This window comes from Oculina patagonica, chromosome 13 (genome assembly GCF_052425735.1).
Source record: "Oculina patagonica isolate OP01 chromosome 13, crgOcupat, whole genome shotgun sequence".
In the NCBI taxonomy this organism is placed as follows: domain Eukaryota; kingdom Metazoa; phylum Cnidaria; class Anthozoa; order Scleractinia; family Oculinidae; genus Oculina; species Oculina patagonica.
Window position 1 is genome coordinate 20262611 of NC_135770.1, and position 16225 is coordinate 20278835.

At 37.2% G+C, this 16225-nt stretch overlaps 1 protein-coding gene across 1 annotated transcript in view; it reads left to right on the top strand.

The window, feature by feature from the left end:
- The window catches only part of LOC144634223 (sodium channel protein 1 brain-like), a 34180-nt gene extending 19467 nt beyond the window's left edge, over nt 1–14713 (top strand). The window contains exons 10-25 of the mRNA XM_078493115.1: nt 399–543; nt 1027–1164; nt 1886–2305; nt 2674–2847; nt 3459–3803; nt 6396–6666; nt 7124–7347; nt 7799–7972; nt 8615–8725; nt 9278–9547; nt 9979–10032; nt 10825–10962; nt 11480–11593; nt 11689–11826; nt 12465–12597; nt 13184–14713. Coding sequence (XP_078349241.1) covers nt 399–543; nt 1027–1164; nt 1886–2305; nt 2674–2847; nt 3459–3803; nt 6396–6666; nt 7124–7347; nt 7799–7972; nt 8615–8725; nt 9278–9547; nt 9979–10032; nt 10825–10962; nt 11480–11593; nt 11689–11826; nt 12465–12597; nt 13184–14103 — 3769 coding nt within the window. The 3' untranslated portion in view covers nt 14104–14713. The remainder of the gene's footprint in view (nt 1–398; nt 544–1026; nt 1165–1885; nt 2306–2673; nt 2848–3458; nt 3804–6395; nt 6667–7123; nt 7348–7798; nt 7973–8614; nt 8726–9277; nt 9548–9978; nt 10033–10824; nt 10963–11479; nt 11594–11688; nt 11827–12464; nt 12598–13183) is intronic.
- The last annotated feature ends 1512 nt before the right edge of the window (nt 14714–16225 follow it).

Consider the following 16225-nt stretch of genomic DNA (forward strand, 5'->3'; position numbering starts at 1 on the left):
AGTGAATTTTGATTCCAGTTTATTAACTTCTCAGTGAGGGTTTCTTTTTATATACTTATTTGTCTCAAACTCCACAAAATATAAAAGATATAAACAAATGCACCAAAGAGAAATTGAACCCTCGACCCACTTTTAATCACGGGTTTGTGTTAATCAGCTTTCGAGCAACCGGGCCCAAATGATTTTGGTATCTTCTAGAAACATTTTTGCAACCAATGTTTATTTTTTGTACTCTTAGTCTGTTTTTAGCATCTATAGGTAGGAGTAACTTTACTCCAGATATTCGAGTTGGGAAAAAAGAACCAGCGTTTTTAAAAGACGGAAAAAGAGAAAAGAGAAAAACCATGTAACATCCCTCCAATCCCTCTTAAACCAGACTATTCACTTTTTTTTCGTAGGTCTTGTCCAGTAAATTACACATGTATAGCGGACGCTGGGCCTAACCCTGATAATGGTTTTACCAGCTTTGACCACATTGGATGGGCTTTGCTCATGGCGTTCCAAATTCTTACAATGGACTACTGGGAAAACCTTTACAACAAGGTACTAGCGTTTAGTCTCAAATTTTCGATTCTTTACGGACTCACGTTAATAAACAATATAAAATGTAAGAATTATGCTTTAAAATAAGCATGTCTTTAGTCAGTGTTTTTCTTCAAACTTAACTTGTCTTTTCGTTACTCATTGACACATAAAATACGATCGTAGGGTTCGGCGATGACGGTTAAACAATTCATGTTTTTATTTATATTGTGCTGATGCTATAAAAACATGATCAAAAGCGGTTTATCAGGATCACACGAAAAAAGCCGTAACTGTTGACAGGCCTTGATAAATTGAATAAACGCATTTGTATAAAAATTTCCCGCTACCCAGCCATGTGCCTTTAACACGTTAGTCAGCAAAATGCAGAAAATGATAAAAAAAAATCGCCTTAGTATAAGTAAACGCCTAACTTCTACATTAGTTAAAAATTCATCAGGCAATTGCAAAAATACGTCTCTTTGTTTTCTCTCTTAATTGCAGGTTGTCCAGGCTGTAGGTGTGTGGTATGTTTTCTACTTTGTGATTACCATTTTCTTCTGCTCGTTCTACCTTCTCAATCTCGTATTAGCCGTGGTGTATCTGTCATACGAAAAGGAACTGCAATCCCTTGAACAAGAGGTGAGTTAAATCAATTATTCATTTTCCGCAATACACTGTAAAAGAGGCAGGTAGCCTGTATGGGGAAAAAGAATGCCATCAACAGGCAGTGGAAACATTGCATGACCACCAATTTATTGGAATGAATTTTTTCTAGCATTAGAATGAGAAGAGATAAAGTAGTAGGGTAAAATGTAGATTTCAACGGTTAGTTTTATTTTTCATTCAATTCTAAATCTCAGTGTATCTTGGCTCCCCAAATGGTTTCAGTAAGTGTAGGAAATTTTGATTGATGTTTGTTTAGTTTCAAACTAAAAACAGTTATACTGCTCAACCCAATGAACCCGCAACACACAAACGGCTCGAAGGACCAAAAGTCTTCTAACCAGGCGGCTGGAATTTACATCACGTGGTAAATTACACAATACTACATGATCACGAATGTTGATTACCGTATAAGTCTTGTATACGTGCATGTTTAAGCAACCATGTTTAGGATAGATCGATCATCTGGGGAGATTTTAAAATTATTTTTAGGGAGTCATGGGATATAAAAACTCATTTTCTTGTAAATTACAAACTAACCTTCAATACAAAGAAAATGTTAAAGTGATATTTTATTATAATAAGAAATAAAATCACTACATATTTCGTAAGGTCGAAATAGAACAATTAACTGTCTGATTTTAATTCTTAGACCAGAGACTAAAGGATGGACAATGTATATTTATTCATTTTACAGGAGAGACGAAAGGTGCATTTGAAGAAAACCGCTGCTTCTTACATCGCAGATTCTGACACCCTTAAGAACCTTAAACCGCTGCAGAAACTCAGCAAGACGAAGGGAGCTATGGTTGAAGTCACGCAAGCCGCTTGTATCGTGACTGAAGTGCCAGATGTCCAGCAAGGAGATACCAGCAATCGATTAAGTCTAGCGGAAACGGTCCTGACGTGCTGTCAACGTGCAAAGACGAGTTGTGAAACCTGTTTAAACAAGTTGCCTTTTTTTAAGCCAATGAGAAAAGGAATGCGTACTGTTGCCGAAAGTGCAGCATTTGACGCTGTTATTATTGGTGTTATCTTGTTGAATACCATTGTGCTCGCTCTCTATCATCACGGGATTGAGAAGTCATTCGAGAGAATTTTGGACTTGTGTAACATGGTAAGAAAATATTGTAATGTGGTTTAGAAGACTCAATTTAGCATCCATTCCTCTTATCGCAAGACATCAGTGTCCATTGCAAATCCGTGAGTGTAATTTTTCACCTCATCGTTTGGACCCCCTCGCGTTGGTCTGAACTATATTGCCAACTTTCTTGATAACAAGACAACTATAAATATCGATTTATTCTCTTCTTCAAGACAATATCACTATTCTAAGACAAATCTCTTACAGGCGTGCTGCAAACTGTTATCTTCATTTTTTTTTAGTTTTATTTCTGTACATGTGCTTGTACACTTTACAATATATATTCGCTTTCATTTTATTTTAAATTCTCTGAGAAAAACTTTGTGGTCATCCACTTGCAGGTGTTCACGATAATCTTTGTTGTGGAGATGATATGGAAACTTATCGCGTTTGGTCCGCTGACCTATGTGAAAAGCCGGTGGAACGTACTTGACGCGGTCATTGTGATTGCAAGTGTTGCTGGGTATCTTACAGAGTCTGGCGGAAGCTTTAGTATTTTCCGTAGCTTGAGACTGGTAATTTACATAGTGGCACTGTCCTTAATTTTAAGCAGTATTTAAGGGAATTCATAAACAAACACAGATCATAAAAAAAGCCAACAGGATTCGTTGATTTTGTAGAACCGTTCTAATAAGAAGCCTATAAGGAAGTGAGAGTGGTTAGCAATTACGTGTGAATGAAAGTGAGTTTTAGAAAAAGGGCTAAAGGAGAAAAAACACTCCAAGGTTGCCTTGGGTTCTTTTGGACATTTGCAAAGATCTTGCAGATTGGAATTCCTTTACGGTTTCATATTTTTGCATTTTCTGAGTTTATCCATACGTTAAAGAGTGAAATGGTTGTAAAGTTCTACAATCTTTATAGAAGCAAAAAACAAACAAAAAAACAAACAAAACAAGCAAAGTGTGCGATCGCACACTTTGCTTAACTAAATTAACTGTAACATTTATTTTGGTTAGTTTCTCGCAGACAACTTAGAACCTATTGTGTGTACTGTCAAGTCCAAAAAGGTGAAAGCTAACATACAACTAAAAACTTTGCCTGGTTAACCGTTTTCCCCATTGGTTATGTTTTATCAAAGTTGCGAGTCTATTTCAACTTAAGTTGCTTTTTTCATATCAATATTCAGTTCCGAGTTCTAAACCTTGCCCAATCCTGGAAGACCATGGCCAAACTGGTCGCGGCCATAACCAAAAGCGTGGGACCTGTTGGTAATATAACACTCATACTTGGTGTCATCATCTACATATTCGCTGTCGTGGGAATGAGGGTATTTGGTGACACTTACACGGAGGACAAGTTTGGCAAAGACGGTGTACCGCGCTGGAACTTCGATGACTTCTGGCACGCGTTCATGATGGTGTTCAGAGTGTTGTGCGGGGAATGGATCGAGCCTCTCTGGGACTGCATGAGGGCCACTAACCTGATGTCCATTTTGTTCTTTTTACCAGCCTTTGTTATTGGCAATTTCATTGTGAGTTTTTCCACTGTTATCTGTACTACTGTTAATTGACATTGCTCTTATCTGACTTCGGCGGAATTCGAAATAATCGTGATTTCCAAAATGGTAACAAAATGTTTCCTGTCACATTAAGAAAAAAACTCGATATTCGATCGTTGACAATTTCCAATACATTTTTTTCCTTAGGCTCTGTTCACTGTTACGTAAAGCCTCCTTAAATTAAAGTTAGAAAACAAATAGATTATCAAGCTGACAGGTTGATAAATTCATCATCGAGTTTGTATCGCCAATTTTTCCGAGTTGACATCATGAGTGAAAGAAATGACTGGCAATAGGCCAGAATAATTTAAATTTATAGATAGGTAATAAAAAGAGCAAAACATTGCTCTCCAGGCAGAGCCCACTATTTGCTTCCTTTAAAGACAATACTAGTTACATTTGGCATATTTGTCAAACACGCAAGAAATGAAGGGGCTTTTATATTAAGGTGGCTCGATCGGATTTTTGAGTGACGATACCTTTTAATTTTGAGCAACTTGTATGTCACCGTAAACAATCTGACTGAAAATCAGTCAATATAGCTGTACTAAAGAAAGATGAAAGTTTCGAATGAGATACGTTTCGTCGAAATCGGAGTAACCATAGCAACATAATGACGTCACCACCCATTTTACACGAGACCGATTTTCTTGTAATAGAGGGATAATTTTGAAAAAAGGCTTCTAGATCTTGGTCTTGACATAGTTTTCTCAAGGTCTGCAAAATTTGAAGAATTTCTATGAGAGCGTTTTCGAGAAAATTTTGGATGAAGTTTTCAGGTGCTAAAATACAACAAAAACAAAGCAGTCTTAATACATTATTGAGATGAACGTTCACAAGGCCCTATCAAGTAACATTTTGGCCTTAAGTGAATCTTGAACTATCTAATTACCTTGGAAAAAAATCTCAGAGAAATCGTTTCATTTGATTTCTTGAAACATCGGCTTGAATATGAACTGGTATGAAGTGTTATTTCGCTCTTTTATCGAAAAAGGGCCTTCGCTTACTAAAATGATCGCAAAATAAAAAGCGCTCGATAGAAATTTTTTAAACTTGGCAGTCAAAAAGAAGAATAAGTTTGTAATGAAATGTCTGATTTTCAAAATAATTGAAACATTTGAAGGCAGTTAATATAAAGCCTTAATTCAGGTAAACATTGTGCTGTTTTTCACCCTACATCGGATCGCTTCCTCATTATCTGTCTCCATTGTCTCAAGCGGCGTGCATTTTTAAATTCCAGTAGATCATGAATCACTAATTATTTATTACTGGAGATTTTTATGACAATTCTGCCTTGGCCTTGAAACTATCAGGAGACTGAAGATAATACAAGTGCTTTACTAGCCTATTCCTCGTTGTTATTGTATTTTGGCTTGTTAAATTAGCTTGTTTCTGTGCAGTTTTCGGAAAACAAGCAGCTGTTATACATATTCAAGATGTGCTGAAATTTACAAATACACGGGGCACGACACAATAGAGACTTATAATGAGTCAGCGATCCGATGTAGGGTGAAAAACAGCGCAATGTTTACCTGAATTAAGGCTTTAAATTAACTGCCTAAGAATGTTTCAATTATTTTGAAAATCAGACATTTCATTACAAACTTATTCTTCTTTTTGATTGCCACATGAGTTTAAAAAAATTCTATCGAGCGCTTTTTATTTTGCGATCATTTTAGTAAGCGAAGGCCCTTTTTCGATAAAAGAGCGAAATAACACTTCATACCAGTTCATATTCAAGCCGATGTTTCAAGAAATCAAATGAAACGATTTCTCTGAGATTTTCACCCAAGGTAATTGGATAGTACAAGATTCACTTAAGGCCAAAATGTTACTTGATCGGGCCTTGTGAACGTTTTCTCAATAATGTTTTTAGACTGCTTTGTTTTTGTTGTGTTTTGGCACCTGAAAACTTCATCCAAAATTTTCTCGAAAACGCTCTCATAGAAATTCTTCAAATTTTGCAGACCTTGAGAAAACTATGTCAAGACCAAGATCTAGAAGCCTTTTTTCAAAATTATCCCTCTATTACAAGAAAATCGGTCTCGTGTAAAATGGGTGGTGACGTCATTATGTTGCTATGGTTACTCCGATTTTGATGAAACTTATCTCATTCGAAACTTTTATCTTTCTTTAGTACAGCTATACTGATCGATTTTTAGTCGGATTGTTTACGGTGGCGTACAAGTTGCTCAAAGTTGAAAGGTATCGTCACCCAAAAATCCGATCGAGCCACCTTAAATGGTCTCGCAGATCTCAAATTTCGGTCCCATGCCCGTTTATTCAAAGCCTCCATCCACTTGTTATGCAATTTTAACGTTTTAATTTCTTAACCAGCACTTATAAATTACATTTTAATTTAATTTAATTTATTTTAATCAACAAACATATATTTTCTAGAGCACTCTTTTATTGTATTTTTTCTTTTGCTAGTCTTCAACACAAATGTTTGTTGTTTTATTGTAAACAGCGTAAGCCCCCTTGATATGCTTTAACTTCTTGAGTGCGAATTGCTGATTGCGCAATAGTAACAAAAAACTAGCGATGTTTCATGTCTTGATTCAGGTTCTAAACCTCTTCATTGCTTTATTGCTGAGTGCCTTTGACACCGAAGACGACGAAAGCATTTCTGATGACGAAGAGGGGCAGAACACCAGACTGAAACGTGTTCTAAAGAAACTTACCAAGACCAAAAAGACTCGGCTGTTTGTGGCTACGTTTAAGGAAAGATATAAACTGTATGAGGTGCAACTTCTGGAGAGTAACGTCGCATCACAAGGGGCCCACATGAGTAAACATGAGGATGGACGCAAAGCATCCGGGAACTTCCAAGAAGGTTGGTATACAAAAAGCTAACGGCAAGCGGTGTCGGGCTATTGAAGTCCTCTGTTCTTCCTGACCAAAATATAATGATTTGAAAGTTAAAACAAGAAGTGCTTTGGGGTGATCAGCCCTTCTGAATAAAAGAAAAACGAACAAAAAAAAAAACAAAGCAAAAAATTCATGTTCTCGTAAATGTCGAGCTTAGCATGGGGCATAAAACAAAACTAAGGTTGGTGCATCGAACTTAAATGAATAACAATGTGTGGAGGTCTGCCGCTGCAAGGCAACTTTAGGGACTAAGGGACTTTGCAGTTACGTTTTGCTACTTTGGCAAGTTTGTGGCCAGGGTACAATTCTAGGTAACTGAGACCTGGGCACCGATTTAATTTTAAAACTAGAAAATACCAACAATAAAATAATCTTAAAATTGTTTGTAAATCTGCTGAACACCACTCTATTGATAACCTTAGGTCGAGCTGAAATTATAGCCAGTGATAATCAATCACCAAAAAGAACGCCCAACAGGTACATCGTGGAAGTAGACGACTGTTTGCCAGAGTGCTGTATGTTTTCCATGTCGTCACACCAACACTTCAAGTGGCTGAAGTTCCGGTGCAGCATCAGATGTCTGGTGGAACACAAGTACTTTGAGTGGTTCATTCTCTTCACTGTTATGTTCAGTAGCTTCGTTCTGGTAAGAAAAGAAAAAAGTTTGTTGTTCTTAAATTGATTCAATAGAAAAAAAGGAATTATTTTTTTAACATATAACGTTGACTTTTTAGCAATGCAACAACATGCCTCCACTACATTTCCTTGTGCATGTATATGTTGTGACTTTGTTCTGGCTACCTGTCGCTGCGACATCTCCCTCCTAGGCCTTTTCTCAGCACTTCTAAACCCTCAGTTGAAAAGAGGCGCTGTATGAGTTAAGTGTCTTTCCCAATAACACGACAAACAGACTTCCATCGCCTTAAATGACCATTATCTTAACTCTTACTAATAATCTTCTTGGTATTCATTTCATTGCAATTGAGAGAAGAAATTCAATTTTGAGCACTTCAAAGTCCAAGCACTTGTTGATAACTAAAGACATTAATATTGAAAACAATAGAAATTGCAAAGGATTAATTCTCTTTCTTTTTCAGATTTTTGAGGACATTCACCTCCCCGAGAGGCCACTTTTAGAAAAGGCGTTAGAAATTCTCAACTATTTCTTTGCCGCTGTGTTTTCGCTGGAGTTTATTCTTAAGATTCTCGGTCTAGGTGTTGTCAGATATTTCTCTTCAGTTTGGAACTGTTTGGACGCTTTCATCGTAGCTGTAAGTAGAACCACAAACAAGTACCGTATTTTCTCGATTAAACGCCGGGTCTCCAAGCTGTATTTGAAAATAAACCCCTTAAACAATCATTAAAGGTCTAATATGCTTTAAAGATAATGTCTAATTATACAGCTGTCAAAAATAATGAATAAAAATTATTTCTTAGAAACATACGGTCTGAAAAACTCCTGGAATCAAATAAACGCCGGCCCTATCAGGCCAAGTTTGAAATAAACGCCGGGGGCGTTTAATCGAGAAAATACGGTACCTGAATGGTATAAAAAAGTATATCCAAAACGTATCTCTTGTATTAATCTATTTTATTTTCTATGTTTGTATAAACTGTCTTTTAGATGATAGATGATTATTAAACATCGTATTTTCCATGTTTTTTTATTTTCCATCAAAAATTCGTCATTTTGTCAGTTCTAGTTGTTTTTTATGACCGCAAAGAAACTGTCCAAAAGTGCAACGCACTTTCAGGGTCATTTTGCTACTGATTTTAAATCTTTTGTTTAGTAACATTCTCGTTGCCGTTGCAACCGTGGGTTGCGTTTCATCTAATTCATTAAAAAAGGGGACTTTGTATGGCGTAAATTAAGAGGAAAATAAACTAAAACATCATATTTCTCGCTTTAACAGATCTCACTAGCTTGTCTGTCAGACAACAAACAGTTGTCAGTATTTCGATCTCTTCGAACTCTCAGGGCACTACGGCCTCTCCGAGCTATATCCCGGATGGAGGGAATGAAGGTATTTAACCAGAAACTTTGCAAAAGTCTAAATGAATTATCTAAAAACTCGGTGAAACAGTTCAGGGGCTATGTCTTTTTCTACCCTGCTTCCATGATTTCAATAAGAAACCTAATTGAACAGACAAGCATTGAACGAGACACACCAATATCATTAAAAATGGTTCACCTCAAGTGGGGAAATTTACCAGTAAACCCGTGGTTGTTCCAGACCTCTATTTCCATTGATATCGTAAACCTGTAGCTGCCATTGTTTTAGGGAATAACAGGTCTCGTTCAACCAGACAGTTTATGGGCTCACCAGATGTTCTTAGGAGGAAATGAGTTGTAATGGAAGCAATTTCTTTGTTTACTGATATTGAGGATTAAGGTCTTTTAAAGACATATCTCTATTCCTCCGTGTGTTATACATTAGTAACAAGCAACGAAGTCCTGCAATCTTGGTCCGACCACTTATATCTTCGTCAGTTGAATTGTAAAATTAACTTAATTAGCATCATTTGTGCTTACATCCATTTTTACGTCCATTCACCGGTCATTTTAACACACTCAGGTTGTCATCAACGCATTATTCGCAGCCATTCCAGGTATCGGCAATGTTCTTGTGGTGTCGCTTCTCTTCTGGTTGATATTCAGCATCCTTGGTGTCCAGCTGTTCTCTGGAAAGTTTCAAGCATGCGTAGATCACGACGGCGAAAGAGTACTGGCCAGCGTAATTCCAAACAAAACAGAATGTCTTCGGTTTCCGGAAAAGTACGTTTGGAAGAACTCTGAAGCGAATTTTGATAACGTTCTCAATGGCTTCCTTGCGCTCTTTCTTGTGGTAGGTTTATATTGCCTTTCTCTAAGGGCCGATTTAGACGATGGCGGTTGTCCTCTAACTGTCGCATGTAAAAAGGGAGATTATTTTAAAGTGTTTCTGTTTAGTTGCCAAATTGCAAGGCTATCTTAAACAAAACAGTAAAAATAAATCCAAAGCAACCCGATATTTTTAAACTTAATCCTAATACCTTAAAAGGCTACTGTAGAATTTACTCTTCATAGTTTAATTTTAATCTTAGTATTCTTAGTTTTTTTAATATTTTAACTTCTTTTTTAGATACACTGCAAGGTTTTTTGTGGATATTAAAATTTTACTTTTTACAAGGGCCTCTGTTAATAACAGTTTTATATGTAGAGCTGACAGAGTCACCCTGATGAAATAAAGGCTTACTTTCTTACTTCAATATTGATCCATGCCATGGTCTGTCCTAGGCAACGTTTGAAGGCTGGATTGAAGTCATGCACAATGCAGTTGATTCTACGGAGGTAATCACCGTGTTCTACATTTTCTCTGTGTCTTTTTTGAATGGCCAGAGTAATTACTATAGTTTTGGTTTAAAAACACTCAATCGAAAATGTCCAAATGTCTAAATGGACAATGCCCAAATGCCTAAATGGACAATGCCCAGAGTATTTAAGGAACAGACTTGTAAGTGTCAATGACATGTCCACCAGAACCTCGCGCTATGGTGATATTACTTTACGCTGTCCTCGGTATAACCGTGAAACGGAAGGTGGAAGAACTTTTCTTGTTTCAGCCACTAAATGTTGGAACTCTTTGCCTATATATATTAGAACTAGCACTAGCATTAAGGCTTTTAAACATAATTATAGTAATTTTATTAAGGAAGGTTATGCCGACTTAGATAGCTTTCCCATGTCATAATTTTTAAATTTTTATACTGTCACACCCAAATTACTGTTTGTATTTTTATCTAGTTTTTATCTATTTTATCTGTTCTCATTTTTTTATTGATAATATATTTGTAGTAGTATTAACTTTTATTCTAGGGGAGGGCCACAGGTTTTTCAGTTTTCAACTGTAATGTGTAACCCTCATTAAATAAAGTTGTTATTATTATTATTATAAATCGTTACATAATGATCATTGTTCTCAGGTCTTATTCCATGGCCTACCCCACGTTTTGTACCTACCCTATTAACTATGATATCTTGGTAGTGACTCATAAGAATAAAGTGTCTTGAGCAAGCTGATCATTAATTGATTCAATCAAAACCTTTTTCTTTCCGCCGAAACCGCTTTTTTATTCTTTTCAGGTTGATCAACAGCCCCAGAAAGATAGCAACATGATCGCGTATATTTACTTTGTAGCATTTATCATTCTTGGCTCTTTCTTTGTTCTCAATCTGTTCGTCGGAGTTGTGATTGACAACTTCAATTCCTTGAAGAAGAAGGTAGGTTTTACCAAACCATTCGCATTAGTGAAAAATGGCTAAACTAAGTGCGTATGAAATGCGTTTTCTCAGCTTCTCAAGACAAAATATCTAGCTGATTAAGAACGAAAGTAATTTTCAAGCTATTTAAGGCGATCTCAGGCTAGAATGTACACTATTTACTTAGACGTTTGGTTAAAGAAACCATTTTCTAGTGACCGCACGAATATATACCTTGTGGCGAAGGAAATTAATCAGTCAGTTGACGCCTGATATGATTTCTGTGTTTTGTTGTAGTTGTTTTTGTTCTTCAGGATAAGAACGACGATGACAATGACAGTGTTGATGATGATAAGAATATTTCCTTTTTTCCTAAACATTGATTATTCATTGTTGAGATATGCCGCATACCATTGATGGCCATGGAGAAAGATATGCATGCCTACGAGTTCAGACACTAACGGTAGATGTTAATAAAACATGATGTTACTATAACCAAGTCTTAAACCTTGACATATCTATTTTTTCAAATTTGCAGTACGAAGAAATAAGCAGCATGGGGATGTTCCTGACCGAGACACAAAGGAAGTGGGTAAATTTCCTGAAAGAGGCAGCTAAGAAAAAGCCTCCTGCAAAAGGATTAAGACCAAGGGTAAAAACAAGTGTTCAAGAGTTTGCGCAGGCATGTATCTGTAACCATTTTGAACGCTAGACACATGATTGATTGTAATGTTTCTATTTTTAAAGGACCGATGCCGTGCCGTGTTATACGACGTGGTGACAGGAGACAAGTTTGAGATTGCCATTCTGACGGTGATAATATGTAACATGGTGATGATGATGATACAACATTATGGACAGCCGGCCCAGGTCTCCAGCGTCTTGCATATCCTTTGAATGACAACATGTTGTGTACAATGGTAGATTTTATCCAGTTTGTTTTTATAAGCACGTTATCATATATTGTTACATATATTATTATCTAAAGTGTTTTCTGATTGATGGATTACTGTAAAATGCTGAGCTGTGGCTCGTGTTCCATCAGCATTTCCGGTCTCCCAATCTTCCACTCGTGTTTCCATAACTCGGTATTATTTATTTGTTAGAAACATGGAAAATGCTTTCTTAATCTTTAAAATACCTATTACGAACGTCAACACAGGAAAATGAATACGTTTGCAAGTATAGTGTAGATCAAGTGTAGTCAGACACAGTGGCTTTCTCACAATATATCGCTTATCAGAGCCTTTGTGTTGTTTCGTGTCAGCCTCTCCAAACAGTTTTTCTAGGCCGCTTACAAGACCCCTCCCTCGGATACAAGGTCGCCAGCTATAAGCCTACCAAATCCCTTTACGAAGTGATATTAGCCTAGGGATTATAACCGGCATTTTACGCAAGTTGATTTCACTTGGGCTTTGTAAACGTAAACGGTCATCGAGCAGAAGACGTCCATTATTCTTTAATTTAAATATGAACTTAATTTAACTCAACTAGTTCCTTGACTATCGCCTTATTGGCTAACACGGATTTCAAACTGGGTTTTCACTGGAATATTCACAGCTGAAGCCATAGCCAAACTGATTGCCTTGCGACAGCACTACTTTAAGAAGGCGTGGAATGTATTTGATTTTATCATAGTTATTTCATCTCTCATCGGTAAGAAGGCAATACAGTTTAATGTTGTATGAAATGATTTATCACCCTAATGTTCGTGAGTGCTTATGCAACGTTGCATGAATTGGAAAGGAATCTGTAACCGTAATATTAAGAATACCCTGAAGGCCGTAAGAACTAGGTGACACTAAATAGTTGATCTTCGTTAACACACGCACGGTAGAGTCTACAGTTTTGCCATTAATGATGTGTTTTCTCATCGCTACGTCGGTTTGGCATTCCGGGAGCGTCGAAAGACGACATCATTCGCAGGCTACGAGGTGTGTGTATTAAGCGGGTCAATTAAAAAAGATATGACTTTCTGACTAGGCAACAAAACCTCTGTCCATAATAATGAAGTTTGTTTATAAAGAGGGTATCCGTGTAGAGGGCGCTAGACTACAGCAGTTTAGTCACTTTCTGCGTATTATTGGCGTAAGAATCCCCAAAAGGAAATATTAATAACCACTATTCATGAAGTTGCTCCTTTAAATTCAGAGAAAAAAACTTATAGTTGTAGAAACTGGTGAAACATTCTATAACTTGCATAACCCAATAATAATTAAACTAAGCTCTTCATCTTTTACAGGAGTGGTACTTGATGAGATCAACGTCAAAGACACAGTTGTCAATCCCAGTCTCCTCCGTGTCATGCGGATCTTCAGAATCGCGAGGTTACTAAGGGTGCTTGAATTTGCCAAAGGAATTCGCCAGCTTCTTGTGGCACTAATGATTTCGCTCCCAGCGTTATTCAACATTGGAACGTTATTGTTTCTGGTTATTTTCATCTATGCCATCATCGGCATGTCTGCATTCGGGCAAGTCAAGAAACAAGGAAGCCTGGATGGCATTGTGAATTTTGAAACGTTTGGGAGTTCCATGATGTTGCTGTTCCGCCTGTCCACGGGCTCGGGTTGGAATGACGTCATGAGTTCATTGTCTCTTCAACCACCGGACTGCGACCCGTATTATAAAGGCTTTCCAAAAGGCAACTGTGGTACGCCTCTAGGAGCTGCCGGGTACCTCATTAGCTACATCGTTATCGTGTTCATGATCATAGTCAACATGTACATCGCTGTCATTCTTGAAAACGTCAACCGCGCTCACGAAAACGACGATTTTGCCATCACGAAGGAAGATTTCGACAGATACTATCTTAAATGGGCAGCATTTGTTCCAAATGGAAAACAATTTATTCCTCTTTGTCAACTGTCAGACTTTGTGGACGAGCTGGAGAAACCGTTCAGGCATCCCAAACCAAACGAGGCTCGCCTGCAACAGTTAGACATCCCGATACGCGCCGGGGAACTTATTCACTGCTTTGACCTGCTCAAGGCACTTGTGCGTTGTATTCTGGAGGAGCATGGCGAGTCACCAGACGTGTTCCAAGAGATTACAGTCAGAATGGAAGCACAGTTTACAAAGTCTCTTGGAAGGAAGCATTCCATCGCTGTTCTCGGCTCCACGCAAACGAAATTCCAATGTGACGAGCACACTGAAGCGGTGTAGAAGAGAAGTTTAAGAGACACCTTAGAAGAGGGGTAATAAAACAAGAACGATCGAAGCTGTTTTGCTGAATACTTCCAGCTTGAGTCACTTACAACAAGAGCAAAGTATTTGAAAGGCTCTTTTAAAGCACAACGTTCCGGACAAGTCTCAGCGGACACTGTCATCAAAATTGTCAACATAAAGGCTAAGACTTACAAAATTGCGGTACTGAAAGGAATGTAACTGGTCTCAGATTAGAACACGAGGAGAAAAATTGATATTTAAAGCTGCGTTTATTGAATATATGTCCCTTGCTAACAGCAGTCTTTCTATTCTACTTAAAAAGATGGATTCTTTCTGAGTGGGCAATCAAAGTTAATTGCGTAATTTTTCTTTCATTAGCCAGGTTTTAGTAGCCTCTTTGCATGATAGAATGATTTAGCAGTATGCTTGTTCGATCGAGATGCAGAAATATTAGCAATATTATTTACATTTGTTCATCAGTAGACCTCGACATCGTCTAGATCCACGTGAACAAATGAAAAGGACTGGGCTATTACATGTATATCTAAACTTTACGCTTGGCTAATAAAATCTACGTGTATATCAACTAAATCTAATGATCGCTTGGGGATCCGTCAATTTTATAATGAAATTGCTTTTGTATATTATTGTAGGGTTTATTGTAACTTGTTATATATTGGCAAACTGTTCCACTTGAAAAGGAACATTCATTCCTTTGTGGTGCGAATTTTGCAACATGGACCTTATGCTTCGCTTACTTTTTCGGCCGTATTCGGTCCGTATTGCAAAACATAGAGCTTGACGAAAATTTACCCAATGCAGACGTCACGACAGTTGAATGACATATATTCAGTTAAAAAGGGGGGGGGGGGGTTAAAAAAACAGTGCAGCCTTCCTTTTACGCAATAGTTTTACTTCTTTATCGTCTGAAAGTCTTACTATGCGTTTACACCACAGATAGCCAAAGCTCAGTATGCGAGCGTCGTTATTACATTACGAAATTGGGATAATATACGAAGAGTTCGGTTGTATGGCATCTCGTAGTTAATAATTTGTAATGTTTCGTTGTTAGAGATTGTATGGAAAATATTCCTGTCGCTAATAAATATACCAAATTTGCAATAAAGTTTTTCTTTGTACACACCTATGTTGTCTTTAATTAACCGTAGTTAAGACGCTAACCCAAAACGTTCTCTGTTAAGAACTCCCGCAATTGTATGCAACTTGCGGCACTGTTTAGGCCAAAAAACTTCTATTTCCTTCTCTTTTACTACGCCCGGCAAAATAGAATACATTATCTTCGACACCCTGAGTGAAAACAACGGACAAAACAGGGCCCATTTGTTGGCAGGCAATAAAACAAACTTTTGGATGATGGCTGAAGAGAAGACGTCTTCTGAAGGGAACCGATAAGAAATGCAGTAATGGACAAAATACTTCTTCTCTCTCAGACTTCCTCAATATATTTGTTTCTGTCAGAAGACAGAAGGGAACCGAAAATCAGATTTAATCCAGAAAATTCAGTAATCGACAGAAAATTAAACTTCTTTCTACAACTTCCTCAATATATTTGTTTATGTCACTGGTGGTATTGTGATACAGTTATATATAATTATGGGCAGGAAGATAAAAAAATAGCTAGAATTGACAGCTTTTCACGACCGGTTAAATTTCGAGTAAAAAAGTTGTACTTTTTTGCTCTTCGTGTCCACTAAAACTTGTTAAAGTTGTTTTTCTGTAGAATCTTAATCTGTGCTTTCCATACACCACCGACGTTTTTAATTCTTTAGCTTAGAAGCACCATCATTTCGCCCTCTGATCAGAATAACAGATGGGAAATACTTTACATGCCCTAAGTGATGCCTATCTCGTTATACATATCAAATTAACTGAATTAATTAACGATATTAAAATCAGTTGCATCTTTACTTTTTCGATCAAATAATCGGTTTCATTTTTGTTATTTTTTCCCTGACTTTGAATGATATCTTTCCTTATATTCACCTGTTACTTTTAATGTCTTAAAAAAACTCCATCGTCTTTAATTTTAAAAAGCTTACATCATCAATTTGCGTTTATGAGTTACCATCTTTTCAGTTGCCAACTGATCGACATTGCC